Source organism: Molothrus aeneus, chromosome 3 (genome assembly GCF_037042795.1).
Source record: "Molothrus aeneus isolate 106 chromosome 3, BPBGC_Maene_1.0, whole genome shotgun sequence".
NCBI classification, from domain to species: Eukaryota; Metazoa; Chordata; class Aves; order Passeriformes; family Icteridae; genus Molothrus; species Molothrus aeneus.
In genome coordinates, this window is record NC_089648.1 from 38,690,806 (window position 1) to 38,709,011 (window position 18,206).

An 18,206-nucleotide genomic window follows, 5' to 3' on the forward strand; every position below is an offset into this window, starting at 1 on the left:
CATTATTTCATTTTAACTTCATGTAATACTAAGCATGGTGAAACGTTAGGAAAACACTTCATTAGGTAAATTACAGAAATATCACTGGAGATTTTTACCAGTGGAGAGATAAATCTATTTTGGGGATATTACATAATTTGTCTTTTATTAGTAGAGTAATGAAGTTATTTCTGAAAGGGTTTGTTCTTATATTCTGTTAGAAACATAATGAATTACTCCATGTCTGTCGTTTTATTCTGTGGTTGCATTGTTAATTCCATTTGGTTTCCAAGGTGGGACGCTGAGAATTTATGCAGACAGTTTAAAACCAAATATACCGTACAAGACAATCCTGCTGTCCACTACAGATACTGCAGACTTTGCAGTTATTGAAGCACTGGAAAAATATGGCCTGGAAAAAGAAAATCCCAAGGATTATTGTATTGCTCGTGTAAGTTACTAAAACACAATCTTCTCACATTTCATGTTTGATTGTTTTTTTTTTCTTGCAATAGCTTCCAAGCTAAATAGAATGACTCAGTGAGTTCTGTGACTAAATTCCCCCCCCCCCCCCCCCCCCCACCCCCAAATCTAACAGCCTCAGGAATTGTGAAGTGATATATCAGGTTTTTTGTTTTTAAAACTTTATTTTTCCAGTTGTTTTGCTTGCTGTACAGGAAAACATTAATACTGAAAATGACATATTTCTTCACTGGGCACTTTTATGGGTTTCATACCACTAAATGTGCTGGTGATTGACGGATGTATAAGCTAATAGTTCATCCTGTGGTTACCTAAACTTGTGCACAAAACTATTTCTCTGAACTAGTATTTCCCTGAACAAAACTATTTCCCTGAACAATGGAGGTGAGCTCCATTGTAAAAGGTGTATGTTGTGTGCTGTTTCCTTAAACCTTGAAGTGGTAGCTGACCCTCACTACAAATCAGAAAAGATTAAAGTGACGCTCTTAATTTCAGAATTTAATTATTTTAGGAGTTCTAAATGAATTGCATAGAATTGTTATTTCTTAGAGATGTGGCTTTAATCAAAAAGTCCCATGGGCAGTACTGATTAAAGATTACAAACTTCTGACCATGTTGTCTTCTCAGGGAGAACAGTGAGGCTTGAAAACAATATTTTTTGAGTCCAGTGTTTGATTACATTTTTGGCTATGACTTGTCTAATAAACTTGCATTTTTGCTCCTTAAAATGTTGGAAAAATGGGAAAAAATTTGTTTCTTGCAATACTGTGGTGGTTTGGGAGAATCATCGGCTACAGCAGAGACACTGAGACTAAATTTGGAAGATAGTTTTACTTCATTCTGCTTAGTTCAGACTTACGATGCCTGAGCTAAAAAATTAAAAAATCTCTGAGTATTAGGGAATTTATTGGACTAATTGCACCTTTACCCAGGAAACTGTTGAAAGTTACTCTTTTTGTAATGGTGCTTTTCCCCCTTAGATCCTATTTTCTGATCTTGTGTGGGGATGTTTAATGTAGAAAATAGTCTGGGGAACCTTGCTTTGATCTTGGCAAAGGTTAATGAAGTCATTGATGCAAAATTTTTTTTTTTATATTAGTATTTTGGGAAGTACTTCTGGAAAATATTTTGTGTTTCCTGAGTAACACATCTTCATACAGTGTGTCTGAACTGGTGTCAGTTGTGTGGTTATGTTTACATTTGACATACAGGAATGGTCTGCACTGACCAATAGCAGATCTGTTTCTCTTTAAGTATAGGAGACCTTATTTGTTCACAGTAAGTTTTGTAGTTGGATAAAATCTGCTTGGCCATCCTCTGCTGATACAGTGCTTGGCTTTTAATATGTTAATTCTTCTTTTATTCATCAAGTTGAGTATTTTAAATCTAGATTTTAAAATCTACTTTTTTCCTGATGTTTTATAAAGTTGCTTTCCTTGCTTGAAACATAAAAATACCCAAGAATTAGCCTGACGTGTCTTTAATCACTGTTGTCTTTTTTGGAAACTCAGAAACACAACACTAAATTTATCCAACGGCACTCCCTTTGTACTGATGTCTCACAGCTATTCTCTGTCCCTGGGTTGGCTTTTGCCCCTGTTCTTCTGGCACTTTATGGTACTCTCTGTTAGACAGGTCCTGCACATGTTCTTATTCTTTACATTTTGCTAAGTTCAGCTATTATCAGTGGAACATACAAGTTCAGTTTCTTACTGGTTAGGATTTTGAAACATTTTGTTCTCTTTGAGTGCCAGGTACAGTGTCTTCTCTGAAGATTTAAGCAGTTGACATTTACTTAATTATTAAGATGAATTTTAAGTTACAGGACAAGACCATTATAAGGCTGTATAAGTAATAATACCTGTAAAAAGATCACTCCTGAAGTTTCAGTTGAAAGATAAACATTGTAAGACTTTTTCATAACATTTTTGACAACTTCTATTGTAAATGGCATTTTCCTATTGGTTATTTGCTTTCATACATTGGATTGCAGTGTATCAGGCTGTACCTTTATTCCTGGTTCTAAAGTGCTTTTCTGTGTAAGCAAGTAGACACCAGTTTGTTCCAATGTGTGTGTTTTGTTTGTTTCAGTTTGCTTGGTTTGAGTTTCCCTGAGTAATGTGGGGTTCACTGCACTTCTCTGAAGATGTCAAATTAATTAGACAGTCTTCCAAGCTACCTGTGCATATTCCCTCAGGGCGTTAGACTCCAGGCATGCAGCAAACCAGTTAACTCTTGAAAGCAGAATCTTGATTAGACTTTTGTTTTTAGCATGCACTTATTTTTGACTTGAGGGTAAGGCATAAATAACTTCTTGTAATGTCAAGCAAAACTATGCATTTGGTGAGTAGTTTTATTGGGTTTTTTTGAGAATTAGTTGTTACAGACATAAGACATTAAGTATTTTAGCAAGAACCATTGGGAGATTTTGTAGGTTTTTTTGTGGTGTTGTTGCTGTTGTTTTCTTAGGTTTTCTTTTATTTGGGTTTTTTTTTTTGTTTGTTTGTTTTAGTAGGGGCATGCACAGAGCCTGCATGCCCTGCTTGTAAGGAAAACTGTAGATTAATCATGATAAGCAGATATACTCAAATATACTATAGATATGAGGGTTTTTACTTAAACATTAGAATTCCAGAAGAGCTTATTGAAGACCTGTTGCAGCATGGGGTGTTCTCATGTGAGACTTTTTTTAAGGATGGGTCTGATAATTTGATCTCTAGTTATTATGACAGGAGTCTTAATACTCAAATACATGCCTTCTCTTACTTGTTTATTCCAACAAATGTTATGAAAGTTAAGTCGGAAGTTGCTGTGGTCTTCATTTAAATTTCTTAGCTTGTATTTTCTGCATGTTTCCCTGCATTTGGTTTTTCTTTGGTTTACAGTATTGGTCAGGTCCTGGTATTGCATGTATTTCGTGCTTTGTAACTAGCTACCTTCTGTCTCAAGGGCTTTGGAATTTTAAGATTGGTGCTTCTTGAACATAGCTTGAAACACAGTGTTACCCTAATTATCCTGTATGTGTAATTGTTTTTAAAATCTGAGATGTGAAATAGAGCAGTTTGGCAGGATAAGGTTTGAGTGTAGATGTGTTTCTGTTTCCCTCTGGTTTATACATTTTAATGTTTTCCTTCTTTTATAATATCTTGTCTATTTGAAAATCTAATTAAAGATAATTTAATTAGTCCTATGTTTAGCCATGTTTTGCATAGAAAATGGTTTAGGGATTGCATACTTTTAATCTTAAATGTAGTTGTTTCCTGCCTGGAAGAAGATGAAAAGATGTTTGAGGTAGATCTGTGAGAACTCGGTTAACACAGAAATGGGTGTGGAAAGGAGGGAACAAATGAGAGTGCAAAGTCTCTAGAGGGCTGCAGTGTAGTAGGATGCTGTAGCCAATGGCTACATCACTTCAGAAGGCCTTACCTTGGTCATCGTTCAGAGATGGGAATAATTTGGAGTAGTTTGTTTAAAATAGAACTGTCTATGAATTTAAATAACATTATTAGGATTACAAGTGTGGGAGTACAACATATTTTATTTTATTTTTTGATTCAGCTTTGAAAGATCTGTCTTTAATAACTGTAATACTGCCTGTCATTGTTACTTGTTCTTGATCTCTGTGGGGAGCAGTAATGCATGAAATTACAAGCTGTGTCTCCTCTAAGATCAGATTTCATGAATCAAAGTTTCCCCCTTCCTCTGCCTTGTAAGGATATAGCTGGAAAAGGTAGCAACAGTCTGCAGTTCTGTCCCAAAAGTATTCTTGGTTTTGTTTCTTCCTTAGAGCTAGGCAGCATGAAAGCAGTTGTGTGAAGTGCTCCAGTTGTACCCTTAGTCCCTTGTGTAGAACAGGTAAATTTTGGGTAAGACAAGGATGCAGCAGGTGTAACAGAGTCTTTGCTGTGTCTTTTCTAAAGATATATATGTTACATATAGCAGAATGGCATTAGCAAAATGAAATGCTGATTCCAGTGTGTGAAATAATAATGGAGAGTTCCGTTTTGTTTTTTGACTTATCATCTCCACAGATTTTTTTTTTCTCTTAGCTGATGAGAAATTGAAATAACTTTTTTACTGAAAGAAAATCTTGCATACTTTAAGTGTAACTTGCTGTTCTTTGCTTTTTAGACTTGGTGTTCTAGGAAGTGCAATTTAACTGTAGCAAGAGGCGAGAGAGGAGTGTTAGAAAATCTTGGAAACAAAATACATTCCAAGTTACTGAATTCTTTGGCCTTATCTCTTGTTATAAATAACACATGCAAAAAAGTTATCAGAGAATATACCCTTGAATGTTCTAATTGTCCACTAACAGCTCTGAAAACTGATAATTCTTTTTTAGGTCATGCTGCCTCCTGGTGCTCAGCACTCTGATGATAAAGGTGCTAAAGAAACTATTCTTGATGATGATGAGTGTCCACTGCAGATATTCAGGGAGTGGCCTAGTGATAAAGGTATGTCCAAAAACCTTTAAGATATTTTTGTAATCCGTGTTGTGGAGCCCCTGTAAAGGAAGAAATTCTAACATATATTTTAGTGTGTTTTGGTTTTGGACACTTAAAATACTAGGGAGTATTAGAGTTATTCACTGTTTCATTATGCACTGTTTGTATTATTACACCATTAGGTGGTAGAAAGGCTTTGCATTTTGTCCCAAATTTTCTAAATTATTCACTATACTGTAGTATGCTTTTAATCTGTGTGTAGTTATTTTTAAGTTAAAACTATTCTAAAGAAGTGACAGGAATTTAGTAAGCTGAAAGTAATCCTACGGGACACTTGCAGATTAATAGATGTTGGTTGTGTGCCTGTGCAGTGGTAGTGTGACTCAAAGGATGATTAATACTGTGTTTTAGGAATACTGGTCTTTCAGTTGAAAAGGCGGCCTCCTGATTATGTCCCAAAGAAAACCAGGAAGATAGCTGATGGAAAGCCATTGAAGGGGAAGGAAAGAGTTGACGGGTCTGGCTATGGCTCTTGCCTTCCTCCTGAGAAACTACCATACCTGGTAGAATTAAGCCCAGGTAAGAATTCTGGCTATCTAATAAGCTAAGTTACATTATTGTGTATTCAAAAATAAGACATTCTTTGTAAACACAAGGAACTCTGTGTGGCAAGAAGTCTGTGCCACATGAGTTCTTCTTCTGATGTCAGATTCTGAATGGAGGTTACAGTTCTAAAGGTAGAGGTGCATGTTGTTGTAATATCAAAATCTTAGCAGCAAATGTTTGGAGTGGAAAAAAAGGAGAAATTATTTACTAAGCTTAGATCTGATTCCGTTTACGTTCACAAGTACATCGTAGCGTACGTGGTACTTGACAGTGCCATACGTGGAAAATCACATTTTTTAACAGGACAAGAACATGAATCAAACTTAGATGTGAAACATTTTTCAGCCTATATAGAACTTTCTAATCACTACCAAGCTGAGTTTTATTTTGGCATAATTAGAACTTGCTGGGCTTTGTGGTAATTTGCAATTAATTTTATGATCTAGGAACAGCTGGGGTGATTGTGTATACATAGCTACTGATAAAACATACATGATTTATGCTCTTAATTTCTGTCATCCTCATGTTTATAGATTTGGATATGGACTTTTATTTTTGGTGATGGAGTTAGATACAGCTCTTTTTCCTATTAAGTGTAACCTGAGTACACTCAGATATTCAAGTAAATGTTACAGTTTGAAGTCTGGTTGCATACCTTTTGGGAAGCAAGGGTGGAAATTGGTGCTGAAACCTTTGCTGGATCAGAACTGCAAAAAAAGGTTAAATTTATGGTCAAATACTGTGGGAATTTTTTTTTTGTTTGTTTTAAATCCAGATGAAATTATCAGTACACAGAATATATGAAACGTACTGTCATGTTCTGTAGATTGAGGTTTGGTTTCCATATTAATATTTTGAGTTCTTTTAATAGTACTGTTGATTTCTTTTCTTATTCTCTTACTCTGTGGGATTTGGTGCTTTATCATTAAAATGTTGTTCTCAGGCAGTGGCTCGAGATGCCCATTAACAGAGAGAGTAAACCCAGTCTGCAGTGCTGCAGGTGTTAGTGCTGTGTGCTGAGCTTCACACATTGCCTGTGGGACTGACCTGTTGTTCATCTTCTTCTTCTAACAGCTTGTTATCACTTCTCTAAACAATAAGGATTGTTTCATTCAGTAGCTTTGTAGTACTGATGTCTTTATATTCTGCACAGTTTCTAAAATTGAAAGAGTTTAATGAACTTCATCCTTATAAATTGAATAGGTGTTGTCTGGCTACAGTTTCACCCTTTCCTGTCTTTTCTTTTCTTGCCCTCCTCCGCATGTTCTGCATGGTATCTGTCCTGCTGGTGCTGCCTTCACCTGGGTCCTCTGCATGTGTTTCTAACCCCAGGGAGAAGGAATCACTTTGCCTACTACAACTATCACACTTACGAAGGTAACGCTGTATTTGATACTGTTCTCTCATTAGCCACTAAAAACTTCTCTGACTATAAATCTTGAGTTTCTTTATGACAAATGAAGGACTATCTTATTTATCTTAAGGGTTTTTTTTCCAAGGGATTGCTTCTGTGATTTAGTTATCTATTTTGTTAGTTACCGCTTAATTATTTTAATTGTTTGCTAGTTGCCATTTAATTATTTTAATTATTTGATTGGTGAACAAACATCAACTAGGTCATGAATATGCTGTTATCCAGAGTTCAACCTTCCAGCTATAGTTAACAGCTAAATTTCAGAGGGTGGTTTACAAGCAGTGTTGTAGTAGAACTAAAAGTTCTTTGATCCAGCTGCTTGCAGAATTCATAGTTAAAATGGTTATTAGGTAAATGGCATGGAACTTAGCTGTCCTTTTCAGTATTTGACTGTGTTGATACAGTAGATGAAGTCTGTGATGATTTTTATGGGAAATAGTGTTTTGACCCCTGGCAAAATTACTTTGTTTTCTACTCTATGGTGTTCCATAACATCCTTTGGTGTTTCTGATGCCTGTTTGTCTGACATTAATGGTGTATGTCAAAGATTTAGCACTTCAGACAGCAGAGACTTGTTCATTTTTTGTAGTATTCAAAATTGATAGCCTAATGTACAAATCATTATGGATCTTCAATTCTCCTTAGAGTTTAGAGTAATGTGCAGAGGTGTTCTGGTTTGACCGATTAAACAAGAATACAAAGCCATTCTCTTTTCATTGTGAAATGTCTGCCAAAATATTTTTTTATTACTTTTTTCCCCTGTTTCCTCACTTTATTTTCTAGACTGCTGTAGAAGAACTATTTGTGGTTCTCAGCACTGCTCACCCTTTCCTTTACGGTTGTGGAGTGCAGTACTGGGGTTTAAAGAACTGTATTCAAACTTGTGTCCAGTGCTCATGATGTGAATTGAATTTGGACTTCCATTTTGTTAACATTGTTATTCCAGAGAGCAGAAAGATTTCATAGAGTGTGCTGAACTAAAAATCATGGATGGGCTCTGCAGGAACACTTGACCATTAACTAGGAAGATTGAAATTTGGTTGCATGTCACTGGAGGGGAAAAAAAAGATAGCTTTTTAAATTTTTATCTCAGTGTGTGAAAAAGAGGACTTCATACTCTAGAGTCAGACTGTGTCTTTGGAAAAAAAGCACTTTAGAATACTTTTATTTATTATAGAAATAACTCCAGTAGAAATGTCCTCCTGTCAAAACAGAGGCTGTTTATATTTTTGCAGAAGAACCTAGCAGACTCACTTTCATGCCCTGTGCAATTGCACAAATTCATGAAGTTTGCTAGTGAATTATGTCCAGTTTTTCCACTTCTCCACAGCTGCTGATGTTGCTGTTTGTACCACTGTTTCATTGACTGAAGATTAGATTCTGTATGGTAGATGATGCACTTCAGTAGCTTGTGGCTGTACATGTGGCAGTCAGCATTGTCACTGTATCCGAGTCATGTGAATGAAACAGTAAACTGAGATGAATCTGATAGTAATAGAAATAGACTGGGTAGACTGAAATGACATTCAGCAGCACTTTGAATAGCTGATTCTGTCTGTCCTATCTGTGAATATGGTTTTGATAAGTTCAGGAATGTTAATAATTTCAGTTGTACAACCATAATATTTAAAGGCTGAGAAAAATAGCAAACCCCCGTATTTTCAGATGCGAGCCTCAGATTCTACAAACCTGAAATTAAAATTCTAAAGCATACATAAAAAATAAAAAGGCAGCCCCATAAGGCTTTTTTCCTTGCTTCATCACAAAAAAAGAGCTCCTTTGTGCTGTAGAACAAATAGCGGTGGGAGATGTGGAGGAAATCGAGGTATAGCAACTTGGACAGAAGAATTGCAGAAAGTTGGAGAAGTGGAAAGCCTTGACCAGGGGGCTTTCCTGGCTAAGCTTCTTTCTGAGAACAGAACTGTAGTATGTGTAATACTTTTTCACATGAGTTTGTTGTCTGTTACAATAAAAAAAAATTTACTATTGGCTCTTTCTGCTGGAAGTGCATATCTTGTCTGAAATTTAAGAGTAGAATTATCTCCTGAATTCAACATGGTGTTTCAGATCTGCCCAACCATCTGCTAAACTTATTAGTATTTAAACCCTTAGTAGTTAGGAACTTGTAGAGGAAATATGCTTTAAAAGTGTAGACTTAAACTAAGACTAAACTATTCTATCTCAATAGGTAAAGTCCATTGTGTGACCATTTTTGTTCAACTTTGGGCTGACTTGTTTTCTGTGAGCTGATCGTCATCATTTGTTTTGGTCTGTGCTAAGTCAGTACTATTTCCCAGCATTGTTTCAAGCACCGGACCAGTGAAATCAATTGAAGTTATAATTTTCAAAGTGGTGTAGGATTCACCTTTTGGTGGTGAAGTAACACATTGAAAATATATATCCATGAATAGTGCCCTGTCTTGTTTTTTTTTATTGTTTAAAAAATACATGTTTGTGTTATAAACTTGATGTCCTTACAGTGATTATTCACTTTTGTTCACTGCAGGCTTTTTTTATAACATTACTATTTAAAATGTGAATGGTGACTCTTAAGTGCATAAATCAAGTGATGAAATCTGTTTGTAGTGCATCATTTTCTAAGATCAGCCTTTGTGGACTCTTGTGGCCTAGGGAGTAGGGCCTTCACCATAGGTATATCAGAATATCTATCCTGCTGCAGTGAGTTATAAGGGATACATTCCAAATACCATTTAGGTGAGGTTTCCGCTGTTGGAAAACAGGAAATACACTTTACACTGTAGTATAACACAACTATCCTTCCCTCCTGCGTCTCTCCCCTGGAACAAAAAGACCTTTAATTATTCTTAGGAGTTGTTGTAATTATCTTCAAGATTAAGATACCTTTTACTGTAGAAATTGGCTTTTAATACTGATGGAGTACAACAAATAACCCAAATAACTCTGAATAACTCCTTAAAATTTTCTCCTTTTTGTGGAGGAAAAATTGCATTTGTATCTAGTGCTGTGGTTTTAATACAAGGTGTTCTGGGAGTTTACAACTAGATTTATAGAGCTTCTGTTTATATTCTTTCACATAAAAATTTGAAGATAACTAGTAGCCTACTGCAGACAATATCAATGTATGTGCCATGGTTTTAATAATATTCTCTATTGCTTTTTTGGAAATGACTTAAAATCATTGTTCATTTCCACAGGTAAGACATTCTTTGTCTTGCAGCCTGTCTTTTTACTTTGCTTTGGAGAGGAGATTGGAGAGTAGTTAGAAATGACAGTATTAATTCAGTTTCTGCTCATATTTAAAGTTGTAGGATTTTCTGGGAAGTGGGGAGGATTTATATGTATGACAAATCCCACTTGTGTTAGCCTGTGAAGGCACCAGCTAAATTGTGCACACTTTGTATGTCCAGCATTTTTCTGAGGGGAGTAGGAAGTTGGACTTTATTTTTTACCTAATCTTCTGTGAGATTAAAAGATAGGTCAATGGAACTATAAAGATAAGGCCAGAAGTGCTAAAGTCCTGTATATTAAGACTAAATATCATAAGACTATCATAGGTAAACATTTTGTAGGATTGTCTTTTAATATTGCTCTAGTTCAGTATCTGATGAATTAGAAAGTTTGGTATGTGGATCACTTGACAGCAGATATTGCTGATAACGTGCACTTTAGTAAGATCAGTAGATGCTATTAATGTGGGATCTGGAGGTGTTTTATTTTCTTTATCTGCTAAACCCATACTTGGTATACCCATATAAAATCTTAGAGATATACAAAAAAACTGTTGCATTGCTTAAAGTACTAAGGAAATAGAAAAGGTTTTTCACGGTATGTTCAGAATAGTAGTTCTTAATTACTTTATTCTTTGCATTTGTAGTAAACAGCTGCTTCAAGTAGGCTTTCTCTACTTTCAGGGTTCTTATATTGTGAGGAACAACCATGTTCCCTACAATCTTGAAAGAATGTCACTCGAGTTTTCTTTTTTTGCAAACATTGCTATTCTGACTAAGTTGCAGTAAATGTAGAAATACTGTGTGAATATTTGAACTTTATTAACTTACAAATTAATATTTATCACTTGCTGTACAGATGGTTCTGACTCCAGAGATAAACCAAAGCTCTATCGTCTACAATTAAGTGTCACTGAAGTTGGAACTGAAAAATTTGACGACAATTCCATTCAGGTATGGAAAAAAGCAGACTCACATTACAGTACTGATCTGGTCTCTGCTGTGTTAGGTGTCATTGTGGAGTCTTAATAAAATATGCTGTAAATATGCTTCAAAGTTTGAAGGGTAAAATATTGCTGAAAATTTGTATTAATGGTAATAATTATCTGTTTTAATTTAGTTGCACTTTTGATTTAAGAGGAGGGTTTTATTATTTTAAGTCAAATTTTTATTTTTTAAGGGGTTTTCTTTTTTGTAACTGGATCAAAAAGTACGTATCAGTGTTATTGTAACTGCTTAATGGCTTTCAAGTCCTAGTCTCAATCCCATTGAGGTAGGATTTTTTAAGAGTATAAAGCAAGCATATTTGTATGAAGTTCATGCCAGGGAGTTTCTTACAGTAGCCTGGGTCCATGTCAGTGCATTTAGTTGATTTATAATTAATTTTACTGTGAGATTGCATATAAAACAGCAAGTGGAAGAAAACAGTATATGACCGAAACAGTGAAAAGTTTTTCATTAAGAGATGTCTGCTGCACATGTTAGTTAAATATGTTTTATTATTCTTGTTGCATTGAAAAATGAAGTGAAACTCACTGATTTTAGTACCACTTATCTCTGTAAATTCATAATCAAATTTAAATAACCAGTCTGTAAATAGGTGTAGCTACGTCTTAGTCTTTGGTTTTTTATTTCTGCTGCAGTATAATTAAATTTATTCTATGTTAATTAATTTTATTCCCAGTTATTTGGTCCAGGAATTCAGCCTCATCACTGTGACCTCACTAATATGGATGGAGTTGTTACTGTAACCCCGAGAAGCATTGATGCTGAAACCTATGTGGAAGGTCAGCGTATTTCAGAAACCACCATGCTGCAAAGTGGAATGAAGGTTCAGTTTGGGTCTTCTCATGTATTTAAGTTTGTGGATCCTACTCAGGACCATATTATTTCCAAAAGATCTACTGATGCAAGTCTTATGGTCAAAGGTCCAAGACACAAAACTGGGTGAGTAAAATTTATTTTCATCCTATTGAGGTTAGAAGGAGAGCCTTGGGAAAAAATACATAATGAAAGCATTATAAATGGCCAGGGACTAGTGTGTAAACTCATTTAAGTGTTAAGTATATACTTTTAATACTTGAGCTCCACCTTGTGATTTTATGTAGGATTAGCAAGTGTCTTTTTCATTATGAAGTATTCAAACAAGTTTTCCTCATGCTCACTTCTGTCTGAAAAACACTATAATGCCTTATTTTCATGTATTTCATAGCTCATCCAAGCTCCAGGGAAAGTCAAGAAGTTGCTGAATGTTTTCAGAGAGTCTGGTTTTTGTTTTTTCTCAGATAACAACTTTCAAAATTCCACTTGAAAGGATTAGGAACTGAAGTAATCATGAAATGAGACTGTTAAGATAGGGAACTATATGTCTCAAAATAACAACCACTTTTTGTAGTGTGATTACTTACTCACTGGTTTCTGTGTTGCAAGGACTGACAGTCCAGAAGTGTACCCTGTTGTTTCTCATTTATATTTTTGATAGGTACATAATAAAAATACTGATCATGGATATTGTGACTCATAGGGGTTCAGGTGTTTTGTTCAATGGCTATAGAAATACTCAGAAGAAACAATCTTAAAATCAGTTTGTATAGCAGGAGAAAAAGCAACATCCTATTTTCCATCTTCTCTGAGTCCAACTGAGGCTACTATTGTTAATATACACATTTTTGTATAATGTTATTTAGAAAAGTAACAAATTGGCTTGGAGATGAATGAAAGATACCTAGGAAAAGAAGCTTATCTGCTAAATTAATATAGATGTATGCTTTAAGCATTTTTATTTTTACTCCACTGTATTTTATGGAAGGACACTGTACTTTTTGTAGGCCCTGTCTGCTGGAAGACCTCCAGCCATGTGGCTGTCATGTAATATTCTTGCTTAAATCTTGAGTTCATCCTGCATTTAGCCTGCACATCAATAGATAAGTGCTCTTGCAGATTTACAGTCAACTGGAAAGCACTGTATTATTGCAGAGCTTTATCTGGACAATAAAATCTATGGCAAAGGGCTGTTGCAGCTTGAACAATCAATTTTTTTTTAATCTTTAGAATAAGGAGATAGTAATATGCATGACTATGATTTATGAGTTATTTACATTATGTTGTACATTTAATACTAAAGACCTGAGTAAAAAATTGTAGCTAGTCTATTGTAGTGAATGCAATGTGTATTTTTGTTTTCTCACTTGACTGGGAAGAGTAGCTATGAATCTGGTTTCTCACTTGACTGGGATCATTAGCTATTAATCTGGTTTTGCAAATGAAGTTGTCTGTATATATATTTTTAGGTTTTATTGATATGAAGAAGTAATAGTATTAAAAAAAGTTAATATTAACTGGACACATGGTATAATTCTTGAACTGTAATTTTAATTACTCTGTTCCTTGTTTATTAAATGTTGAACAGTATAATCTCTAAAACATACTGGAAATGTTATCTTGCTTGTAGAGCTGTCCAGGAAACCACATTTGATCTGGAGGGAGATATTCACAGTGGAACAGCATTACCAGCAAGCAAGGTATTGTATTATGGCTAAGCTAGCAATAAATAACAGCATGTGTAAGTTAAATCAAAATTACAACAGCAGTACTATTTAGGGAAGTGTGGCCAATTCATCAGTCTCCCCAGCTGTTTTTCCTTGTGGATGGGCTTAGACATTATATGCATTGTTATTTTAGATTTAGTTTATTTTTTTTTTCCCCAAAACCCTTTTGTTTACATTTGTATTGGCATTGGGGATGCATCTCATGTCAAGGGTAGTAACATTTTTTAGAAGGAGAAACTCTCCGAAGATGAAGTCGTTTCTCCTCAAACTGACTTCTGGAAAGCAGATTACGTGCAGGTAGAGATTCTTGTTAGAACTGGTACATTGTTACCTTGTGTGTGTAGCATATGGCTGTTGTCATTTGTGATGGGGTAAATAAATGTTTTATATAAAATGTGAAAGGGTGTTCACTTTTAATTTAACAACGCTTTTAAAATTTAATGGATGTGACTTTAGACATCAGTAGAGCTCCTGTACACACATTGACTAAACAGTCTCTGCAGTCATAATTATAAACATTTTATGAGGTGATAATCTTTTCATGCTTTCTTTCTGCACTTTCTGTTAATAGATTTTGTGTCAGAATTGCATTTTCCAAGAGCAAACAGAGTAAATGACACAATGGTTAATGCCTTACTTTCTATGATCACATGCCTCACATGAAATGAGAGAATGAATTATTTCAGCAGTATGAAATGGAGTAATCTTCGCAGAACTTCATTCCCTTTTGTGTTTTATTTCTGCTATTACACAACTGAAATACTTGTAACTATTTAGTGATATTAATGTAGCAGTGTAGGTATTAATAACTCTGATAGCTTTTGAATGTATTTTTAGTCTTATTTGTTTTCTTACCACAGTCTTTTGATTCAGTTTCTCTACTTTCTTTGTACTGTTGGGTAGTGCTTTTATCTTATAAGTGTTCTTCACCTACTTCTGATAGGAATTTTAGTGATACTTTAGAAGGAAGAACAGAAACTTCGTAAACTAATAAAATGTCTTAAAATTTCTCAGAATAAGAGAATTCTGGCTTGTATTATATAGTTTATTTCATATCCTATTCACAGTCATTAGAAAAATACTTCTAGTGGACTTAGGGATTAATGGGAAAATTTAGTTTCTTTTTCAGTTGTGCTGTTTGAGACTGTGTACATCATCTTGTTAAAGCACTGATGAATCATTCATTTTCTAACGTTTGCTCTCATCTAAGTTTGCTTTTGTTTGGAAAAGGGGTGACAGTTTAATGAAAGTTCTCTGAGACATGGTGGTGAGAAGTGATTTAGTTCAATCTCTTGCTTTGAGATGCACTTGTTGGCAGGTTTTCCTATTTCCTGAAGCAAATTATTTAGTCCTAGAAATTTCTTATGAAATGTTGAAACACTTTCTATTTTACTGATGTCTTATTTTCTACTCTTTATGCTGAAAAAATTTGCTATTTATTTTGCTGCTTAAAGCAGTGTATTTGTCCCATTCCTGATAGGGTTTGATTGAATTAGAAATCATAAATTAAAAGCTTCCTATTAAGGAGCATGAGACACCAAAAGGAAACAAATCAAATGTTATATAAAAACATAACAGTTTGAATTGCCCCTTCTTGTCTTGGAAATGTACTGCCTACCAGATCAGACTTTCCTTAAGATCAGGATAAATTGTGTTACAGATCAGCAGTGCAAGCACTTGGAACTATTGCAGAAGCAGAGGGTGGGAGCATGACCAGTTGTAAATTTGTACATACATTGAACTTTGTCTCTTACCTAAAGTTTTGATTCCCAACTCATTCTTACTTTGTATTGTAGCTATGCAACTTTTGATTAAAGATGTTTGCAAGCTGCATTATAAATTCTAGCAGTGCATTAACAAAGAGCTGCTCCTGGCTGGCTGTTGTTGTCTGTGGAATTGGAAGCAGGCTCTTCAGTGCTTCACTGTGGTGAAAACGCCTGCTGAGCTGTCGCTCTCTGTGCCATATTCCCTTCTTCTGTTTCCCCATCTCTTTTCAAGCCTCAGACCTCAGCTTCATTTTAGTGCTGCTAGGCATAAATACTGGCTCATGCAGTGCTTGCATGCTAAGCACCTGTCCTGCTGTTTTGAATTAGAGCACCAGCAGGCTGGACGGTGACAGGGCATCATCCGCATCCAGCACAGCCGAGCGAGGAATGGTGAAGCCAATGATTAGGATAGACCAGCAGGATTACCGCCGACAGGACAGCAGGTAGGAAACGTGGCATCCATTACTGCTCAGAATCGAAAAAATGGATTTATTTTTCCAGTGGATCAAGTGCTATGTTAAAATATTTTAAATTATCTGGTTTTCCATATGGAGAATGCAATCTCTCTTCAAAAAAGCCCCAGGATTAACAACCAAAGCAAAACACTTCACCATTTTTAAAAAACCCCAAAAAAGTAATCCTTTGCTTCAATATTCAGTTATTTGTGGTTCTCTTTCTGTAAAGTCAGGCTGACAGTCGTGTCACATCATTGTTGATTTCTGGTTAGGCATGTCATATAAAATGAAAAGTACGATTACGTAAAACTTTCATTTGTCAGTGGCAAGATGATGTGATTTACTCTGGAGAGTGAAATAACAAGGTCGTTGCTATGTCTACTGTGCTGTTGTCAGCTGGTGTGGAGTCTGTCCTTGAAGATACCTAAAGATACTTAAAACCTGACTGGACAGGGTAGAGAGCAACTTGCTCTTGTTGGCCCTGTTTTGAGCAGGGAAGTTGAATCAGATGATCTCTAGTGTCTTCTGTCACACCTCAGCAAATCAGTGAGAATGTGAATAGAAGTTTTTTCAAGTCTTTCAAAAAATACAAGATTGTATTGCTGTCTACATAAATCAACTTTTAAATTTAGATGAACAGCTGTGATAAATGGATGAAAGGTAAGGTAAATGTGCTGCAGGGTTAAAATGTGCAGTGATCCAAGTTGTAAAGCTTGCAGTATGAAGCTTTTTTTATCTTTAAATTGATATATTATTCACTAGACAGAAAAGAGAATTCAGAGATGTGAGTGATAGGAAAAAAAATACCAAAAAAGGGCAGAAAACTGTGCTTCCACTTGAATTTGAATATTCAAGTGTTCTATAGCAGGGCCATATTTTAAATACTTTCAGTGAAGTTAGACTAGAATATAACTCAGTTCTACTCTACACTCCCTTGTTAGAGTGTCTGACCATCTTCAGAATTTTCTAAAAAAATTCTTTTTTAGAATTTTATTAAGATTGTGAAGATTTAACTCCTTCTTGGAATACTAGTATTTTAATTGCAATTTTCCTCATAAAAGATTAACAAAAACTTCTGTCTGAACTTTTTATAGCCCTGTCAGAAGTTCTTGAGGCTTCTGTTCTTAATATTCTTTGAACTGTGCTTCTGCATGTGTATGAAGTTTATTAAATTTCTATGAAGAGGATTATCTTGTGCTGTAGTTCTGTATTTCAAAACCACAGAGCCATCTGTGAGCTGTATCTTGCTTGGATTCATTTTGATGGGTTTTTTTTAACGTCTTAAATTCCTTTTAAAGACAGTACTCATTGCTAGTTTTTATAAAGGTTTTTTCGCCATGGTTCCTGTGTGCAGAAATTAATTTTAGAGGCATCTAGATCACACTTAAATATGTGACAACTACAACTTCAGAGATCTTCATCACCAGCCCTGACATTAATATTTTATTTTTGTATATGTCTTAAATGTCTGTAGTATATGTTGTGTAATGAGTCGTATTCATCCAGATACAGCCCTTCTATCATGTGCTCTTTCTCAGATACATTCGCTGTATTCATGAGAATAACAAATTAGCAAAGTCAGGATGTCAGATTAGGACTTGACAAATTGGACAGTGAATACATGGAATTCCCCTTTATGGATGTATTTTGTGGACCTTTAGTTATGTTTCCTGTGGGATACTCTGGTCTCATTTTGTGAACTCTAAGGACAGTAATTGTGAACTGCTTTATTAGTTTAAAAAAACAAAAATTCTTCACTGGCAAGTTTCAGGTTCTTGTTACTGTACAACTTCCAGCCCACGATAAATGTTCTTGTGGGTAGTCTGTGTGTTCATCACTGCTCTATAAAGGTGAATAATAACACAAATAAGACTTTCTTCTAGTAACTCGCTGAATAGGTTGAGACTGAAGATTAGAGCTTGGCTGCCATATTTTTTTTCATTTCTAGAAAGAAAAAGATTGACATCTGAGAGCATAACTCCAGTTTACTTACTGGGTATGCTTGTTCTGATTGTAACATGATTCTTGGAAATCAGACATAATGACTATTCAGTTAAGGATTGTGGTCATCCATGATCCATTAGGTAACTGACTACAATATAATAAAAATGAGAAAAGAGAGTTTTTTTGCCTTGGATGCCTTTCAGGAGTTCTTTAAGGTGTGTTGGGTTGGAAAAGAGTGTGATGATATATAAGTGGTGTTAACTGAATGCAGATGCTTACCTAATTCCTTGCCTTAAAAATTAACATCCCTTAAAAATTTTTGCATAGTATGCTGACAGAAACAATCACACAAGGATG

General features: G+C 35.2%; 1 protein-coding gene across 7 annotated transcripts in view; it reads left to right on the forward strand.

Annotated features, from left to right (window-relative positions):
- AFDN (afadin, adherens junction formation factor) overlaps positions 1-18,206 on the forward strand; it is a 115,162-nt gene that overhangs the window by 38,587 nt on the left and 58,369 nt on the right. For 4 of the 7 annotated variants that reach the window (XM_066546702.1, XM_066546700.1, XM_066546701.1 and 1 more), the window contains exons 6-13: positions 273-430; positions 4,805-4,916; positions 5,319-5,486; positions 6,846-6,890; positions 10,996-11,090; positions 11,821-12,083; positions 13,588-13,657; positions 15,778-15,893. In XM_066546702.1, coding sequence (XP_066402799.1) covers positions 273-430; positions 4,805-4,916; positions 5,319-5,486; positions 6,846-6,890; positions 10,996-11,090; positions 11,821-12,083; positions 13,588-13,657; positions 15,778-15,893 — 1,027 coding nt within the window. The remainder of the gene's footprint in view (positions 1-272; positions 431-4,804; positions 4,917-5,318; positions 5,487-6,845; positions 6,891-10,995; positions 11,091-11,820; positions 12,084-13,587; positions 13,658-15,777; positions 15,894-18,206) is intronic. The other 3 variants (XM_066546705.1, XM_066546703.1, XM_066546704.1) reach the window with 1 other exon arrangement.